The sequence below is a fragment of the Schistocerca americana genome, chromosome 9 (genome assembly GCF_021461395.2).
Source record: "Schistocerca americana isolate TAMUIC-IGC-003095 chromosome 9, iqSchAmer2.1, whole genome shotgun sequence".
NCBI lineage: Eukaryota > Metazoa > Arthropoda > Insecta > Orthoptera > Acrididae > Schistocerca > Schistocerca americana.
In genome coordinates this window covers 146,291,594-146,312,149 of record NC_060127.1, presented here as the reverse complement: position 1 = coordinate 146,312,149, position 20,556 = coordinate 146,291,594, and the positions used below count along the sequence as shown (strand labels likewise).

Below are 20,556 nucleotides of genomic sequence, written 5' to 3'. Positions count from 1 at the left end.
GATTTGTCGACCTGGAAAAAGCGTTCGACAATATAAAATGGTGCAAGCTGTTCGAGATTCTGAAAAAAGTAGGGGTAAGCTATAGGGAGAGATGGGTCATATACAATATGTACAACAACCAAGAGGGAATAATAAGAGTGGATGATCAAGAACGAAGTGCTCGTATTAAGAAGGGTGTAAGACAAGGCTGTAGCCTTTCGCCCCTACTCTTCAATCTGTACATCGAGGAAGCAATGATGGAAATAAAAGAAAGGTTCAGGAGTGGAATTAAAATACAAGGTGAAAGGATATCAATGATACGATTCGCTGATGACATTGCTATCCTGAGTGAAAGTGAAGAAGAATTAAATGATCTGATGAACGGATTGAACAGTCTAATGAGTACACAGTATGGTTTGAGAGTAAATCGGAGAAAGACGAAGTAATGAGAAGTAGTAGAAATGAGAACAGCGAAAAACTTAACATCAGGATTGATGGTCACGAAGTCAATGAAGTTAAGGAATTCTGCTACTTAGGCAGTAAAATAACCAATGACAGACGGAGCAAGGAGGGCATCAAAAGCAGACTCGCTATGGCAAAAAAGGCATTTCTGGCCAAGGGAAGTCTACTAATATCAAATACCGGCCTTAATTTGAGGAAGAAATTTCTGAGGATGTACGTCTGGAGTACAGCTTTGTATGGTAGTGAAACATGGACTGTGGGAAAACTGGAACAGAAGAGAATCGAAGCATTTGAGATGTGGTGCTATAGACGAATGTTGAAAATTAGGTGGACTGATAAGGTAAGGAATGAGGAGGTTCTACACAGAATCGGAGAGGAATGGAATATGTGGAAAACACTGATAAGGAGAAGGGACAGGATGATAGGACATCTGCTAAGACATGAGGGAATGACTTCCATGGTACTAGAGGGAGCTGTAGAGGGCAAAAACTGTAGAGGAAGACAGAGATTGGAATACGTCAAGCAAGTAATTGAGGACGTAGGTTGTAAGTGCTACTCTGAGATGAAGAGGTTAGCACAGAAAAACAATTTGTGACGGGCCGCATCAAACCAGTCAGTAGACTGATGACAAAAAAAAAAAAAGAGAGAGCGTGATGGAACTGTGTATACTTTTGTGAAATCCTCCAGCCTGGAGTCTGCATGAACTGACACAGCATGTGTTTCAGGCATAGCGGGAAGTTCTTCACAATGATTACAAAAATTTATTCTAGTCTGTAGGGATCACATCTCATAATGAAGGTAGTTTAATCATATAATACCTATCTACAAAGGTTTTCACAGTGTGTCAGTGCAATAAAATCTTCACGGTTGTTGCACAAGTTCACAGTATGAGCACTACTACTCAGAAAGGTTACTACTTTTTCCATCTTCTGGCGAAGTGCCGGTTTATCACAGTCCATCACCTTGTAATGTGTTGGCGGTGCCCATTTAAATCTTGCAACAGCCACTCCACAACAATTTAACACTTTGGAGACTAACTGCTTAGAAGAATATCGGGTCTTGGAAACTGGACATTTTTGCCATCGTCAAAAGTGTTACTGGCATATATGTTATTGATGTATCTTCAAGAGTGATACATCCTAAAAAAACAACCAATCTTCAAGGTTTATAAGTATAATTACCCTTCCAAAAAAAGTGTGAGGTGAGCTATTGAGAAATTTCTTCCTTCTGAGCTTCCAAAATTTCTTGGTCACTTAACAAACATAGCGTATTTGTAATAGAATTTCAGCAACCTGTGAAATGTAACAAGTACATGCCCAAAATTATATCAGATACAATCATATTGGCCTAGCCATTCCCAAAGCAGCGGTTACATGTACTAATGTTTCTCTCGAAATAATTCTAGAAATTGATAACAGAAGGCAGCACCAGTCAAGGGACAGGTAGCAAGACATCCTTACACTGTTCTTACAGGCAATAAGTTTAGGACACACGCATCGAGAAAACTGCGGCCTGACCTATACTCGGACGTGATGTTTTTAACTGCAAGTTGTGGTCCAAGCTATGCTCAGGCTTGGTCCACAAAGTGTTAACTGTGGCCTGGATGATTGTTTATGTAGCTGGCAACTTGTGTCTGCCACTAACCTGAATGAGGCAGGCTGCCTCTCCTGTCTTACAGCATCACAAGCTGATTGCTTAGCTCTACTGAGGATGAAACCTGTATCTCAATTAAAAAGAACTGTCAACATGTGTATCTCACTTACCACCTTAATAATGCTTCCTGGAAACTCTTAGCAGATAAGATGATAAGACATCTCTTCAAAATTAAAAGGAGAAGCTCATGTTCACTATTAAACTATTTTGGAGCAGCCGTAGCTAGATTTAAATACCCACTGGTGATACATATAGACTGTCTAGTCACATTAATGGAACTTCTGTCAAAAGCTTAAATAACCACTTTTTACAGCATGGACTGCTGCAAAATGTGCGGGGGAAGAGGTAGTGAGGTTCTGAAAGGTCCCTACAGACAAGGAAAGATATGTACAGACCAGGATGTAGGGCTATGTTGACTTGAGTGTCATGGCCAGCTACGCTAGGTTTCTCGGTTGAGGCTCCACGGTACAAACAGCCCGATGTCATTGGTCTCACAGAGTCTCGATGGGGTTTAAATCTGGAGAGTTTGGTCACCAGGGGTGTACGGTAAACTCGTCCCACTGCACTTTTTTCCAAATCGCCCTAACACATTTTATGTAACCTCCACTGCTATGCTGATACCTTCCGTCTATGAGTGGTTATTGCACTTGATGTCTAATATAGGCGGTGGTCACATTAATGTGACTGAACCATATAAGCAGACAGATTGTGATGTGTGGAGAGTTCACCAGAAGTGTGATCTTGTGCTGCAGGAAACCCATGAAACTTTTATTGCATTTGATAGCAGTTACACGATTAATATTTCACAGTGTAACATTCTCTGTTTCTGCCAGCATAGATTGTACAGTATTGTGTATATAACCTGTCTCATTACAGGAATATCAGCAGCTGAGGCCAATTGCCAGAGATGAACAGGCTGTAACACCCTTACCTGCAGAAGAACTATTGACAGGGGCTCGAGTGCCACCTGTCCGGAAATCGCCTGCGCCATTGGACAGATTGCAGCCAGAAGACCTTGCGCAGCCTGTGCAGATTGGGCAGCCGCCTCCGGTCGTGCCACCACCACCACCACCACCAGTGGCGGCTAAGGGATCTGGCATGCCACACCACGTGCGCAAGAGGCAGGAGGTGAGTCCAGCCTGCTGGCAGCTACGAGCTCTACTCTGTTGAGGACAGTACCAATAACCCTTAAAGAATCACATTTCTATGTGTAAAACAGCTTCAAATGTCTGATTACTTTACAAATAATATTTGAATCCAAGCATGTAAGTGAGAAAGCGTTGGAAAGGGCTGACACTATGTTCAAAGTTTGTTAGAAGCAGCTAATTGCTCTCATTATCAAACACTGAATGAGTATAGTCTGAGTAATCTGCACTTCATTTTCAAGAAAAGCTAGATTTTCACACAACTCAATGTTTATGACATCATATCTCCTGATCTCTGTGTTGCACGAAGGTATAATTTTGCAGGTACATTAAGAAATGTATGTAGATACTGTTGACAATGTGTGTTGCAAATAGAGGTTGTATTAAATAATTAATAAATTAAAATGTCATGCCTGATACTGAAGTTTTACAGCACGAACAGTGAAAATGTAGTAGGCGATAAACTTTTCTTCTTCCATTTTGTGGGAAGTGTCACTGAGAATATTTTGTAAAGGTTTGGAATTCAGTGTGAAGTTTGTTGGGAGCCATAAAGTGCTTTCATTCTAAAATACTGGACTTGGGCACTGTCAGCTATGCTGCCTCGAGACAAGTACACAGTTTCTAATTGTGATTCTTGTCTTTTTGTGTTAAATTTTTAACATAAAATTATACCTGTTTGTGAGTAGATTATGACAACATTTTATATTTTTAAAATTGGCAAGTAATTACATGAAATATTAAAAATGAAATTTTTGCTGCTCCTGGAAGCTGTCAGTTAGGCAGCTTGCAAGTCATTTTGGTTCTACTATAGTTGCTTAGTAATTTAGATATGTTTGGCTGTTGTGTTTGCTTGAATTTTTTATTGAACACCTCTAGGGCTGTGTAGGAAACCAAATGGAAAAACAGTGCAAATATATAACTTCAGGGTAGAAATCATAACACATTTAATTGAAATTTCTACTAAGTAAGATTTATTACATGCTCTAGTGGCCAACAGAGGTTACCACAATTGCCTGGTCCAAGTTCAGAAATTACAAAACACCTTTGCCTGACAGTTACGCGAGAGAAAGAGAATAGAAATGTAAAAGTGTGAAACAGATGCTAGGAGATGTGGAAGGTCTGAAGTTTTCATACTAGTAAATAAGGTAGTCAAATTCTGTGAAACCTGCACCTAATGGATCTGCTCCTTCCGTCATTCACAAACGCATTGCAACTGAAAAATTTTTATATCGTTTGTGTGGTCACTTCCTTTGCTTTGTTTAAGGTTTACCTATTGACTACAAACATTTGTTGTTTCTAATTCTCGTTGTGTGACAACTAATGTGCAACAACAACAGCAGCAGATGCCAGCATCATGTCATGCAAAATTTACATGTCATCTGCAAATATCCTCAATTTTTTTCCTCAGAAATACTGATTATAATGGACACACATCAAATAATCGGCAATTTTGACAATTTTTTTAAATTGTGTATTGTCCTGACTGAGCAGTGGAACATCCATTATTGTACATGTAGCAATCAACATGTTAAGTAAGTGGTTATTTACTTAAAAGAGGCTGGTTCAACTTCTCATGTCAAAACTTGTTGTGATTTTTTCCCCCTCTCATTGCGTTGTTGTTGTTGTTGTTGTTGTCAGCTTGCAGACTGGTTTGCTGTAGGTCTCCACATAAGTCTACGTCATGCAACCCTCTTCATTCCACATAACTACTGCATCATGCTTCCATTTAAAACTGCTTGCTTGGTCTCCCTGTGCAGTTCCTACCCCGTCCCCTCCACACTTCCCGTCTATTACTAAACTGATGATTCTCTGATGTCTTACAATGTGTTCTGTGAACAAGTCCTTCTTTTAATTAATTTTTGCCACAAAGACGTTTTCGTAGGGTTCGTGTTCTATCCAAGACAAAGGCAAGCTCAATGAAAGCGAAGCCAAACACTGTGATCAAAATTAAATATCTACATGCAAGTGAATGCCTTTGAATATACAGGAGAGGCTGGTTGAGAGAAGCCAAAATGTTTGAGCACAAGATCCGTTGGAAAATAGTGGGTTGTAAGATAACAGATGGACAATATAGACTGGAAAGAAGAGAAGTGTTGTACAGTTATAACAAGTGGCTGATAATCAATAAGGTAACGACAGTGTAAGTTATGCGAATGTGTGGTCAGGATGGATGCAAACTGACTAATAAGGCAGATTTTTAATGTACCAAACAACAGACCTGAAGTCTGCAATAAATGGTTCAAGGAACCGAGGAAGGACCTCAAGAACATTAGACTGAATCAAGAGGACATGTGCGCAAAGCAACATCACTGATAAACAACTTTAACAGTTTCCGTGAGGAGTGGAAGCAGAACAGCATGTGGACAAGAGGAAAGAAGGCGAGTGATGAAAGGAAGAAAGAAATACTTTTAAGCTACAACAGTCTACTTGAAATGACTTGACTTAATATGGCGTCTAATGGCCCTAAACTGAAAAAAAATCTGTTTGCTCCTGAATTTGATTTAGTAGCTTTAAATTATTTGATCTACCCATACAATCTTCATAATTTTTCTGGAGCACCACATTTCAAAAGCTTCTATTGTCTTTGTATGTAAATTTTTTACCGCCCACATTTATCTTCTGTACGAAGCTGCACTTAAGACACACATTTTCAAGGGGGACTTCCTCTTCCTCATATTTATATTAGATGTTAAAGTATTTCTCTTTCTCAAAAAAGCTTTCCTTGGTAGTGCTAATGTGTGCTCTTTACTTAACTCATCATCTATTTTTTGCTACTCAAATGCAAAAATCATAGTGTAAGCTACTTCGTTCGGTATCGCCCGATGTAACTTGCTTACATTTGATTTTCCTTTGTTCACCTATCTACATCCACACACTGCAAACCACTGTGACAGGCATGGTAGGGGTACTCATTGTGGTACCAATGTGCACATGTTTGGGTTTCTTCTTGTTCCAGTCATGTAGAGAGCACAGAAATAATGATTGTTTAAATGCATCTGTGTGCACTGTAATCAGTCAGATCTTATCTTCATAGTCCCTATATGAGTTGTACGTAGTAGACTAAAGAATATCTCTAGATTCTTCACCTCATACCGATTCTCAGAACTATGTAAACAGGCTTTCATGGGATAATGTTTCGACATTTGCATAATATTCTCCTATGACTCAAACAAATCTTTGGCCATTTATGCTGTACTTCTTTGAATACACCCAGTATCATTTGTTTGCCCTATTTGGCCTGGGTCCCATACACTTGAGCAATATATTAGGACTCATTGCATTTGCTCTGTATCCTGCCAATGACTTGAAGTCTGCCATGTGTTTTAACTGTGAGTGAGCCTGTGTTGTTGTTGTTGTCGTCGTCGTCGTCGTCGTCGTCGTCGTCGTTGTTGTTCTGTCCATGCTACTCTCTACAGTGCAAGCCTCATCATCTCCAAATAACTACTGCAAAGTACATACTTTTGAGTCTGCTAATTGTATTAATCTCTTGGTCTCCCTATATGATTTTTACCTCCCATATTTCCCTCCAATGAAAAGTTTGTGTTCCTTTGATGTCTCAGAAAGTGTTCCCTCAATCAATCCCTTCTTTTAGTCAAGGTGTGCCTCAAATTTCTTTCCTTCCCAATTCTACGTCCTTATTAGTTACGTAATCTAACCATTTAGACTTCAGCATTTTTCTGTAGCTTCACATTTCAAAAGTTCTATTCTCTTCTTGCGTCAAATGTTTATTATCCATGTTTCACTTCCATACGTGTCTACACTCCATACAAATACCCCCAGCGGGTACGGGGGCTACAATAGACCCGAGGTATTCCTGCCTGTCGTAAGAGGCAGCTAAAAGGAGTCTCAAACGTATTGGCCTTCTGTGATGGTCTCCTGTAGGGTTTGACCTCCATTCTCCAAAATTTTTCCGAAGAGCAAGCCGACTGGGAAAGGTGCCTTACATGGTGCATCGTGTCCATCGTGCACTGAGACCTTCAGCATAATTTTTTTTTTTTTTTATCAATGTGGCTTTGCAGTTTTGCTCACTCTCCAGCCGTTGGGTGAGGACACCTTCCTAGCCAGTCCGTTATGGTGGGGCTGCCATGTACCCTATTGGTTGTAGCCCCCTCACTACACAGGTACCGCTCTGCTGATGCCTGTGCCATTAACTCCCCACGTGTGCCAAGGAGTAGATGCCCATCTACCTGGGGCATCAGGACTCCTGGCAATGGCCATCCTGCCAGGTGGCTTTTGCTGAGGCTGGGTGACACCCGTTGGGAGTGCCCCTGGTCAGAGTGGGTGGCATCCGGGCAGATCACACACCATGAAGTGGACATCATCATCTCTTGTTGGTGGTCAAACACCAGCAGTCTCTAAGCAGTCAAGGTCTCACTTTAATGCAAAGAAGTATGACCCCATTTCATTCCCCTCACTGGCCATGCCATGGGAAAAATGCCAGGCTAAGGATGGCAGCAAACCTTATTCACCTCAGTACCTCTTCTGTACGAGAGCTGATGGGGAATCCCTTGTGTCATTGAAGCCTCAGTGTTTTTGTGGAGCATTTGGAGAAAAAGTTTGGGAAGGTGAAGGGATTGTTGAAAATGCAATCTGGGTCAGTCTTGATAAAAACTGTATCCTCTGCCCAGTCATGTGCATTACTCACCTGTAACAAGCTGGGGGACGTTTCTATTTCCATCATCCCCTATAGGAGCTTAAATATGGTCCAGGGTCTTATATTTCACAGGGACCTTTTTTTGCAGTCAGATGGCGAGCTGCATGCCAACTTAGAGTGCCGAGGTGTTCATTTCGTCCAGTGCATCCATAGGGGGACCAAAAGATAATCAGGTGGCCACCAGTGCCTTCATCTGTGCCTTTGAGGGTGATGCATTACCCGAGAAGGTCAAGGTGATGGTACACCAATGTGATGTAAAGTCATATATCCCTCCCCCGATGCAGTGCTTTAAGTGCCAGAAGTTCAGGCATATGTTTTCCCACTGTATTTCCAGCGTCATATGTCACAGTTATGGACTGCATAATTCTCCAGAAACAACAAAAAATCATGGAATACAGGACCCTGGACCTACTGACCTACACTGAGGCTAAGAGGAAATTTGACAGGCTACATCCTGTGTGCATGACATCCTCTTATGCCACCGCTACAACAACGGTTCCTGACCCCATCCGTTCCACCATTTATAGTTGTCCCTCAGGGCCATAAGACTACATCTGCCCCCTTAATGGTGGGGGGCACTCCTATCCCTGTTGCTCTCGCAACACCTACTTCAGGAGCAATGCCCCTCCAACCATCAGGGACATCAGTCCCCACTTTTCATCTGGAGAAATATCAGTCTTCTTCGGGTCCTCTCACTCGGAAGGGGTCCCTTGGGTCACTCCCTTCCCACATTCCTGCCAGCGGGAAATAGGACACCTGCCAGTGGGGCTGATGTGTCTTTGGGTACCTGACCCTGATAGGTGTCCCTGCATTCAGATAAATGGAGTGTTATCTGTCGACACAAATGCACTTGCCGAGCACTTTGCTGCGCACTATGCTCAGGCCTCTGCGTCGGAGAATTCCCACCAACCTTTCGTACCCTCAAACGGCGCATGGAAGGGAAATTCCTCTCGTTCATTACATGCAACAGTGAACCGTGTAATGCTCCATTTACTGTGTGGGAGCTCCTCAGTGCCCTTGCTCGTTGCCCCGACACAGGTCCTGGCCCAGATTGGATCCACACTCAGATGATTAAACATCTCTTGTTTGATTGCCAGTGACGTATCCTCGTCATCTTCAACCGCACCTGGAGCAATGTTGTATTCCTGTTGCAATGGCAGGAGAGCATTGTCATTCCTGTGCTCATATCCTTGCCACATTATATGAGTGGGATCTCCTGGGCCCGCTCCCGATTTTTATCCAATACTTCCTGTCTCCCTGTACTTTCCATGTCCAAGTTGGTGCCTCTCATAGTTTCCCCATATCCAGGAGAATGGGATCCCGCAGAGCTCTATTTTTAGTGGCCATTAACGGCCTAGCAGCAGCTGTAGGGCCATCCGTCTCTCACCTTTTCTGTATGCAGATGACTTTTGCATTTCCTACTTCTCCTCCAGTACTAGTGTCGCTGAACGGTGCCTACAGGGGGCCATCCACAAGGCGCAGTCATGGGCTGTAGCCCATGGCTTCCAGTTTTCTACTCCAAAGCCGTGTATGATGCAGTTCTGTCAGCGTCATACCATTCATCCAAAACCATAATTTTACCTTGATGATAATCCACTCACTGTAGTGGAGACGTATCAATTCTTAGGACTGGTTTTCGATGCCCGATTGACTTGGTTGCCCGATTGACTTGGTTGTCTCACCTTCGTCAGCTTAAGTCCAAGTGCTGGCAGCCCTTCGATGCCCTCTGCTGCCTGAGCAACACCAACTGGGGTGCAGATCGCTCTACACTGCTGCAGCTCTACAGAGCCCTTGTTCAATCCCACCTGGACTATGAGAGTTGGGTTTATGGTTCAGTGGCACCCTCGGCATTGCGGTTGCTAGACGCAGTACATCACTGTGGAGTTCAACTAGCGACAGGAGCTTTTAGGATGAGTCCGGTAACCAGCGTACTTTTGGAGGCTGGAGTCCCTCCATTGCAGATCAGATGTGCCCAACTGCTCACCATTTATGTCGCACACACTCATAGTTCTCCTGAGCATCCCAATAACCATCTCCTTTTTCCAATGATGACAGTTCATTTCATCTCCAACATCGGCAGGCCATGTCAGCGCTTACGATCACAGTTCACTCCCGATCCCTTCTGTGTGAACTAGAGTCCTTCCCTTTACCACCTCCCCTCCAGCTGTATTCGCATACACCTGCATTGTGTATACCTAGGCCGCAGCTTCATCTGGACCTTTCTCATGGCCTTAAGGACTCAGTTCTTCCCGTAGCTATCACTTCCTCTTGATTCTTAACGTGTCCTAGGGCCCAATGGCTGGTGGTCACATTGGCTTCGCCTATGTACACAAAGGACATTTTGAACAGTGCTCCCTGCCAGGTGGCTGCAGTTTTTTCACTGCAGAGCTGGTGGCTGTATCTCGTGCTCTTGAGTACATCCGTTCATGCTCTGGCAAGTCATTTCTTATCTGTAGTGACTCCTTGAGGAGCCTACAAACTATTGACCAGTGCTACCCTCACCATCTTTTAGTAGAGGACATCCAGAAGTCAGTCGATGCCCGGGCATGGTCCAGTTGTTCAGTGGTGATTGCCTGGACCCCAGGACACATCAGATTCCCAGGCAATGAGCTTCCAGACAGCTTGGCCAAACAGGCTATGTGGAAACCGCTTATGGAGATCGGCATCTCTGCAACTGACCTGCATTCAGTATTACACATCAAGGTTTTATGGCTTTAGAAGACAGAATGATATAACCTTGGTACGTACGACAAACCACGTGCCGTTAAGGAGACTATGAATGTGTGGAAGTCCTCCATGTGGGCCTCTCACAGGGACTCTGTGGTCCTCTGCCAGCTCTGCATTGGTCACACTTGGGTGACCCACAGCTACCTCCTGTGCTGTGAAGTTTGGCCTTAGTGTTGGTGCTTCACCCAGTTGACAGTGGCCCGTATTCTGTTCTGCTGCCATACTTTGGCTGCCCTGCTATAAAATCTTAAGTTACTGAACTCGTTACTGTTAATTTTAGCTGAAAACGCTTCATCGGCTGACATAATTTTACATTTTATATGTGAGATGGGGTTTTATCGTTCTATCTAAGCTTTAGCACATGTCCCTTGTCCCTCTGTGTTCTCTAGCCTAGTACTTTTAGGCTGGAGGTTGGAGGTTTTAATGTGTTGCAGAGTTGCTGGCTTATCTTTTTTAGTCTCGTGATCAGCCAGCCATGGTCATCTGCTCTCTCGTTTTAATCCCTTCCACCTGTTTCTTGCATATCTCTCTTTTTTCTTGTCCTATTTTGTCCATTTTAGTGTTTGTTGTCCTTCTGTCGATCTTGTGGTTTTTCCTTTCTCCCGGTTTTGTACTGTAAGTCTTGTTTTTTTCTTTCCCTTGTGGAATTGTTTTAATAGGAGCAAGGGACCAGTGATCAAGCAGTTGTTCCCCCCCCCCCCCCTTTTTAAATCAACCAACCAATCCAGGCAAATTACCTTCAGAAAAGATTTCCTAATACTTACATCTGTATTTGATGATAACAAATTTCTCTTCTTCAGAATAAGTTTCTCTTGTCATTGCCAGTCTACATTTTATATCCCCTCTACTTCTGCCATCATCATTTATTTTGCTGCCCAAATAGTAAGACTCATCTACTACTTTAAGTGTCTCATTTCCTAATCTCACTATGTGTGCATCACCTTGTTTAATTTGGCTACATTCCATTATCCTTGTTTTTCTTCTGTTGATGTTCATCTTAAGTCGTCCTTTCAAGACACTGTGCACTTCGTTCAACTGCTCTAGTCATTTGCTGTCTCTCACAGAATTACAATGTCGTAAACAAACCTCAAAGTTCTTATTTTTTCTCCCTGAATTTTGATTCCTACTACAAATTTTTCTTTGGTTTCCCAAATTCACCCCTAGATATTTCTATGAGTTGACTAATCACATTATTGACTTACTGATATGGTAGCCAAAGTTTTCTCCTTTTTTTTTTCACTTGAAGAAGAGTACAGTTTTACATTTCTGAAAATTTAAAGCAAATTGCTACTCTTTGCACCAGTCTGAAGTCTTATCAAGTTACCCCCAGGTAGTTCATATCTCTTTCATACGTCCTAACCCTTACATTACTGCTTCCCTTTCTATGTGTGCAAGTCTATCCTTCAAATATTCTTTTTTTGTTGCTTCTTCTTCAGTGGACAGTCTTCCTGGTGTCGATTATGCTTAAATCTGGTTCGTGATTTTGGACACTTAATTTCTTCCCTTCTGACATTCTACAACTATCCATTCTTAACCATATGGTCGCCTTGTTGGGTTTGACTTGCTACCCCTTCTCAAAATTTTACAGAAGTGCGGGTCATGCAGGGAAGGTCACTGAGTGCAGCGTATATTCCTGCTTTTGTTCCTTTCTCTATTTGCATCCCTCTTTCTGCTGTGATGCTGCACCCAAAAACCCAGCATGGTAGCAGTTCCATTGCCGGGGGGAAGGGGGGTGGGGGTGGGGGTGGGGGGGCAGAGCTGGAAATTCCCCATGCAAGCCAAGGAGTACTGTATGTGCCTGTAATGGCTGGTGTACAGCAACTCTGGGCAATGATCTACTGGCCAGGTAACCATTGCTCTATGGCTGGTTAGCACTATTGGGAGAGCCCCTGTTCAGAGTTGGTGGTACCATGGCAGGAGAATCCCACATGATGCACATTAAACTTTCTTCTGCTGGTGGTCACAAGGTCCCAACAGTCTCTTCAGTTGGCAACAATTGTTATAATGCAGAGAGATACAACACCACAGCATTTTGTTCCCTGTCTAAGGCATGGGAAGAAGGACAGATCAGACGTCCTGTTGCGAAACACTTTGTGCGATACTTTGTATGTACTCAGAATGGTGGAGATACTTTTACTGCGACAGAATCATTATCTTTTTTGTCTGGGAAAATAGAGTCTACGGGAAATATTTGGAATGATTCATTATTACTTGAAACTTCCTTTGCCGCCCAATCCACAGCTCTTCAGGCATGTGATCGTCTAGCTGACATACCTGTGGTAATTGTCACGTACAAAACTTTAGGCATGGTCATTCAAGGAATCATCTTCCACAGAGATCTTACACTCCAAGTAGATTAGGAACTCCAGACTAATCTCCAGTGGTGAGACATACATTTTATCAGATGTGTGCAAAAACGGCCAAACGATAATTGTATAGATACGGGCACCTTTAGCTTAGCCTTTAAAGTCAATGTCCTTCTGGAGAAAGTTAAGGCCATATTGTAGAGGTGTGATGTGAAACCATATGCCCCACTGTCTATGAGGTGCTTCACATGTTTATGCTTTGGGCATATGTCATCCTGCTGCATGACAGACCCAAAATGAAACTGTGGACAACCACTCCACAAAAGTATTCCTTGTGAATGCCCACCTGTATGTGTCAGCTGCATGGAAGATCACCCTCCAAGTTTGCCAGTTTTCAAGAGAGAACAGAAGATAATGCAGCACATTGTAGTATGTGCAGGTCATGGTCGTGCAGGGGTGTGGATAGTTGGCGGTTGTGTTGAGCCACAATTTAACCAGGCCGCCATGTGTGCCTGCCTGGGTATGTGGCACTGATTTTTAATTACTTGAATTATTTCAAGTCTTGGCATTTGTGTTGGATTACATTATTGCATTTATCTTTTGAAATCTTTTAAGGAGTTTTTAAGAACTTCATTCCATTTAAATCAGTTTTAAACTACCTTTTAAATTGAAAGTTTTTTTTTTTATTTTAAAAAAGAAGAAGAGTAAGAGGTTTAACAACATTATACTGCATTGTTGTTCGAAGGAGCTTCACAGGAAATATCAAATGGTATTCCACGGCCTGAGCTTTTAACGTGTGATAAATATTTAATTGAAGGTAGTTACATGGCAATTAATCCCAGCACCTTTCCTACTCTGCAAACCTAGCTTTGCCTACCATGATCAACAAATATATTATTTTACTTAAAGAATGGTTTGACTGCTACAGTTTATTGGTGTTTTGGGTTGTTGTCGGCTGATCACTGTGTTCACCATCCTTAACCTTCTCTCTCCCCTGAAAGACACTGGACTGTAGTCAGGAGGACAGCTACTGAAATTCTCATAATCCTTCCAAGTTTATGTTTTCTATGATTTCCCTAAATCACTTACAGCAAATACCAGGCTGGTTCCTTTGAGAAGGACACTGCTGATTTTATACCCCATCTTTGCCCAATCCAAACTTGTCCTATGTCTCTGATGTTCTCTTTGTTGACAGAATATTAGAATATAGGGATAAGAAACAGGCCTTCTGCAGATAGCTATCATTAGAAATATGCAAGTGTCATCAGGCCCTACTGGCCATGGCAGACTTTCACATTCAGTTCATTATGTGGTTGATTCGTGCTCATACTGTGACATATTTTGGGATGGAAAAGATCTCCCCTTGGTCATGCATATAGTTACAAATAAAAAGTATTGTGCGAGATGCAGGGAGTGGTGAACTGGTGCGTAACAGTTAATTATACTGGTGACTAGAAACCTTGGAAAGGAATGCCTGTCTTGAAGATAGGAAAACTGATAAAGAGGAAGGAAAGGGAGAGACACTCTTAATAGAATGGCAGGCAGAGATAATGAATTAAGCCAATCATGGTAACACTGGTCCCGTGTGAAGAATGAAGGAGAGACAAAGTTTTTATATGTACATGGAAAAGCAGATTTTAGGGAATTCTGTGGTAAGTTGTGGACTGGAGCAAGTGATCGCATGTATGCACAGCCACCAGATGCATGCTGGAGGTCAGGGACTGACTACAGATATAATATGAGGCATGTTTTGTAAGCAAGCACCATTTTGAAATAAAAAATAAAACAAGTAGAATAATGGTACCTGCTGTGACTCAACATCTCCACCATATGGTGAGTAGCAATCTGTCCTTTTCTTACTAATCATATTTTTGCATGACAGCCTGTACTTTAATCTACTATTCTATATAAATCCCACCAATAGAAAGTCACTTATCATATCATACAATCAGCTTTGAATACCATCGTTACAGAAATCTCTCGCCTGGTTAGGTAACAATTGCATAAAGCACACTTCTTGACATTTGAGGAAACTCATCACATAATGCCAAAATTGTAAGGTGTTTCTTCTCTCTCACTTTTCCACTGGCTAAATTGTCAGTGATGACAGAAGATCATCCACTTTTTTCTTTATCGTGCAGTTTCATGTGGTCATCTTTAAAATCTCACCTGTTTCTGTACCATCCCATCATTCATAATGTTTTCACCATAACCTCCAATGAAGTGGCAACAAATTTCAGCTGCTTTCACACATTTAGCTCTAAGGGGAAAAAAAAAAAATCACACTGCGTATTTTGCAGTTCCACAGGATTCTCAGTTGGAGGAGGCATTTCAAATACTCACAAACATATTTAAACACGCTGAATATTGGTGGAATGTAGAAAAGTAGATTAAATTACAGGCTGTCATGTAAAAATAAAATTGCTAAGAAAAGTGTTCTTGTTTTATTTTTATCTCAAAATGGTACTTATTTAAAAACTGTGCATTGTATTTTGTTTACTAACAGTACACTGATACAGTGAGCTGGACAGAAGGCACTGTAGATAGCCCCTGTGGCAGCAACATTCCTCATGTGCCGTGCTATGTAATGCATTCTCCCACTTTCAACCTTGTTCAAGCAATCCAAATAGTGCTGGACATTCTTATTTGTTTGTGTAATCAACTGTTCATGAAGTTTATAGATTAAACATTCTCTCTTATGCATCTCACGATCAGCTGAAATTTTCAGCATAACTCCCTCCAAAGCCATTGTAAAACTGTTGATAGAATGTGAAATCTAGGTCTGGCTTGCACACCAGGAAGATGTATGATAAGCATAGGGCAGTCTCAAAGTCACTGTTATTCCCTTTATGTAGCAGGTACCATTAAAATTTAAAACGCCGATCTTCTCTTTTCCTTTCACAAAATCTCAGTAACAGTTACCTGTCTCAGTACTGGCTCACATTAAGGCTTCTGAGTCAGTTAAAATATCCTTGTTGCTAGAAACTCTGATTTGAAAGAGAATTTTGTTGCTTCTCCTATGCCGCATCCTCACCCATCTCTCAAGTGTCGTTACACTACCTTAATAATTGTAATAAGCTCCAATCATGTACTGAGCTGTCTTTCTTGCATGAATTCTTCCTCTGAGCATTACAAAATTTTCTGGTGCATTCTATGTGATCTTGTTTACCACATAAAAGTAGCATGTGTGAGGTGTGTCCAGAAAGAAATTTCCATTTGGTGACAGAAACAAAACAAGTACAGATACAGAAAAATTATGCAATGGGGCAAAACTACCAATTGGAAACTATCTTTCTACATAGCTCCCTCCATTTTGTAGGCACTTATTATACTGTGGTACAAGTTTTTCTGTGGTTTCCTTGTAGAATGTTGCCACCAGTGCTGTGAACCATGAGCTACCATGTTGTTTAAGCTCGTCATTGCCGTTGAATATTTAACCACCAACAAATGCTTACAGCTCCAAAATGAAACTGAAGTCAATAGGAACGAGGCTAATGCTGTGTGAAGAGCAGTCACACTGGCTCGAGTCAGAGTCCTGTAAGAGTTATCATGTCTTCAGAATGAAATTTTTTCTCTGCAGTGGAGTGTGAGGGTGATAAGAAACTTCCTGGCAGATTAAAACTGTGTGCTGGACCGAGACTCGAACTCGAGACCTTTGCCTCTCGCAGGCAATTGTTCTACCAACTGAGCTAACCAAGCAAGGCTCACGACCCATCCTCACGCACCACTGCAGAGTGAACATTTCATTATGAAAACATCCCCCATGCTGTAGCTGTGCTGTCTCCACAACACCCTTTCTGCTGGGAGTGCTACTCTTCCAGGTTTCACAGTAGAGCATCTGTAAAGTTTGAAAGGTAGAAGATGAGGTACTGGATGAAGCAAAGTTGTGCTTTGGTAGCTTAGTCAGCAGAGGACTTGCCCGCGAAAGGCAAAGGTCCAAAGTTCAAGTCTTGAGTTGGTACACAGTTTTAATCACCCAGGAAGTTTATTGTCATGTCTTGTTTGCAATGTGAGGTCAGACATTGTCATGAATCAAAACAACACTGCTTGTGAGCTTTCTGTGACGCTTGTTCTATGTTGGGCTTCACACTTTCATAATTGTCTTACAATAAACATTTGCATCATTCCAGCTTACAGTAAAAAATGCATCAGTACAAAACTGTGCACCTACATTATTGAGGTGTTAAGGTTTACTTGGACATAGTTATTACTGATTGTTGTTTCTAATGAGGATTTTCATAAGTGACTTAAGTCTCGTCCCCATTGTTTTGCTTAAAAACTCATCACTATTTTTGTTGTAACATGTATGAAAGCTAAGTGCAATCCCCAGATGCTTTTCTATTATGTTGCTCTGCAGGAGATGTTGACACCAAAAGAGTACAGAGTTTTCAAAAATTCAGTTTTTTAATCAGAAATTTGAAGAAGCGATCTTGAAATTTTGCGGAAAGTTCTTAGGAAGATTGGTTACTGTAAACTTTCATTTTTCCTTTTAGTTCTTCAACTGCACTGACTGATTCTTCATTAATCAAACATGAACGTCCACATCATTCATCATTGTGCACTCAATCGTGTCCTTCATAGAACCATTGGGCCCATCTCCTTACCACTAAACCCCTCATCGCATTTTCTTCATTAGCCTCGCAAATCTATTGATGAAATGTTGACGTGTTTAGTGTCCTTTGCATTCAGAAAACAAAGTACAGATCTAGTCTCACAAGCAGTAGTGTTATCAGCATATTTCACCATTCTAAATGTCCGCTTTACAGCATAAATAACAAAGAAAACTCATGTAATCTCCTTCACCTGGAGTCAGAGACTGCGCCACATGCATCAAAGTGTGATTATAATGCAGCTGCAGAAAAAATTCAGACGGAACTTACTTTGGGGACATACCTCGTGTATTAGAATTTAAGCCTTGTCTAGGTAAAGATCATCAATTCCCAACAATCAGTCTTTCATTTTCATCCTGTCCTCCAACCATCACACCTAGGAGACTAGTAGAAATTTTGTCTAAGTCATCTTGTATCATATTGTGTTTCATATGCTTGTACCTCTGTTAACAGTCTGATAAGTCCCCCCACCCTCCCCCCCACCCCCCACCCCCCTCCCACCCTGGGTGACTTTCCCGAACCCTCCCCATTTCCTAAACCTACAACCTACCCATCCATTTCTTTCAACCCTTCTGCAAGAAGAAGGCGCCACTGGCTCTGAAAGCTTGCAAATTTCAGTACCTTTATGTGTGTTTTCTCCTGCCACCACTTGATGAGTAGATATTTTAATCTATCCAGTTAAACTATAAAGATCATCAGTGTAACACCTAACTGATCATAGGAAACTTGTACTTGTAAACTTTATGTGTAGCTTTGTGTCTTTTTGGCTTAAAGTTCTCCAGAACAAAATTCTGTTGCAGCTCAGTGAGATGGCCCGCGCTCGGCGTGTCCCCTCGTCTCGCGTGGGGCGGTTGGTGAGCTTTGGCAGTCTGGCGGCCGGCCTGGGAATGGGGGCAGTGGCTGAGGTGACGCGCCGTACGCTGGGTGTCGGGGGCACGGACAGGGACAACAGGGGTGGGACGCTGGACAATGTCCTGCTGTCAGAGGCCAATGCCCAGAGGATCGTCAACACACTGTGCAAAGTTAGAGGTGGGTATGAGCTACAGCATACTTAGTCACATTCTGTGACGTGTTCCTCATCCCTGGGTGCTCCTCTTTGTTGTGGAATCTGCAGAATGTGACCTAAGGTTTAATGAACATGTGGTACTGTTATTTAAGCAGAACGCTTTACATAATACAGGTACGGACATTCTGACTTTACTGATACAATGAAGTACAAACTGTGGACCTTGCTTTGCTTAGGTGGTGTGGCTTGTGTACCTCAAAAATACAGGTAACTGTACTGTCAGTGCCACGTAATGGAGGGGTACCTGTGGAGAGCAAAGATAAATGGGAGGCTCCTGAAGGGGGTAGCAGCCTCCTCAGTAGCTGCAGGGGCAAAAATCTGAATGATTGATTGACCTGGCCCTCTAACATTTAGCCAAAATTACCTTTTTTTATTAATACTATGAACATCTGAAAGAAACTGGAAACTACAGCCAATACTTTTCCCTAGTGATTGCAGCTCTACTACATAACTTGATGATGATGGCATCATCTTTGGTAAAATATTTCGGACCTAAAATAGTCCCCTTTTCCAATCACCAGATGGGGACTGCTTATGGGGATATTGTCCTTGGGGGAAACAAAACTGGTGTTCTATTGGTTGGAGTTTGGAAATGTTATAGCTGGATAGATAGGGTGGATATTTTAAAAGGGGAAATGGGTAGGTTGAAGTTAAATGTAATGGGAGTTAGTAAAGTGCAGTTGCAGGAAGAACAGGACTTTGAGTCACGCAAGTACCGGGCTATGAATAAAAAAACAGTGTGTGTAGAGTAGGTCTAATAGTGAATATGAAAATAGTACTAAAAATTTATGTGCATACCAGCTCTGCAGATGTTGAAGAGACTGAAACATTGTGTGGTCAGATAGAAGACACTATTCATATTGTTAAAGGATATGAAAATTTAGTTTTGATGGGAGACTGGAATTCAATAGTAGGACAATGAAGAGAAAGAAAAAGAGTTGGAGAACATGAGATGGGAAACTTGGTTTAAGAGGCATGGAAGAAGATTGTACATGTGCAAGAGACCTGGAGGTGCCAGAGGGTTATGTAATGGCAAGAGACAGATTTTTGGATGAGAGTTTAAATTCCAAAACATTTTCTGTGGTAGATGTGGACTGTGACAATAGTTTACCGGCTATGAACTGCAGATCAAAACTGAAGAAATTAGAGAAATTGGAAGAACAAGACATTGCTGACAGTGCTGAAGTCCGCAAGGTCTGTCTGCTGTGTGTTATATCAGCTTTAATACCTGTTCCTAATTCACACTCCAATCTTATTGTGCAACAACTGGAATATATGTTGTAACATTTTGACAATGATGTGTCATTCAGACATACTGGGTGTATAATGACTTTGCACTTCATATTGGCTGTAAAGCCAAAATTTTGATAGTGTGAAATAAATGAATATTAAAAAAACCTACGATCAAATGGTGGCAATTTCATTCAAAAAGTATGTTATGATTGTGGTTCCTAATGAAGTAAAAATCACTTCCTCATTAATTACCTTATCTTCCCATCTAATCTACAGCATTCTCCTGTACCATGACATTTTCAATGCTTTTATTCTCTTCTTGTCTGAACTACTTATTGTCCATGTTTCAATTTTGTACAAGGCTACGCTCCATACAAATACCGTCCAAAATCACTTCCTATCACTGAAATATATGTTAGGAAATTTCTCTTTTGTGAATTCTTTTCTAGCTATTGTAAGTCTGCATTTTACACCCCCTCTACTGCAGCCATCATCAGTTATTTTGCTGCCCAAATAACAGAACTCGCCTATTACTTTCAGTGTCTCATTTCCCAGTCTCATTTCCTCAGCGCTGCCCTATTTGATTTGGCTACAGTCATTTTCATTTATGTTAATATTTAACCTCTTTTTATATTATGTTGTTTGGTGACTAATATGTATCTTTAGCAGATACAAACTTAGTTACAAAGCCAACTGTCACAGTTTGTTATTAGCATGTGCA

General features: G+C 41.7%; 1 protein-coding gene across 1 annotated transcript in view; it reads left to right on the top strand.

Annotated features, from left to right (window-relative positions):
* The window catches only part of LOC124550916 (atypical kinase COQ8B, mitochondrial), a 134,167-nt gene that overhangs the window by 51,352 nt on the left and 62,259 nt on the right, over window positions 1–20,556 (top strand). Inside the window, exons 4-5 of the mRNA XM_047125710.1 lie at window positions 2,971–3,222; window positions 18,337–18,565. Coding sequence (XP_046981666.1) covers window positions 2,971–3,222; window positions 18,337–18,565 — 481 coding nt within the window. The remainder of the gene's footprint in view (window positions 1–2,970; window positions 3,223–18,336; window positions 18,566–20,556) is intronic.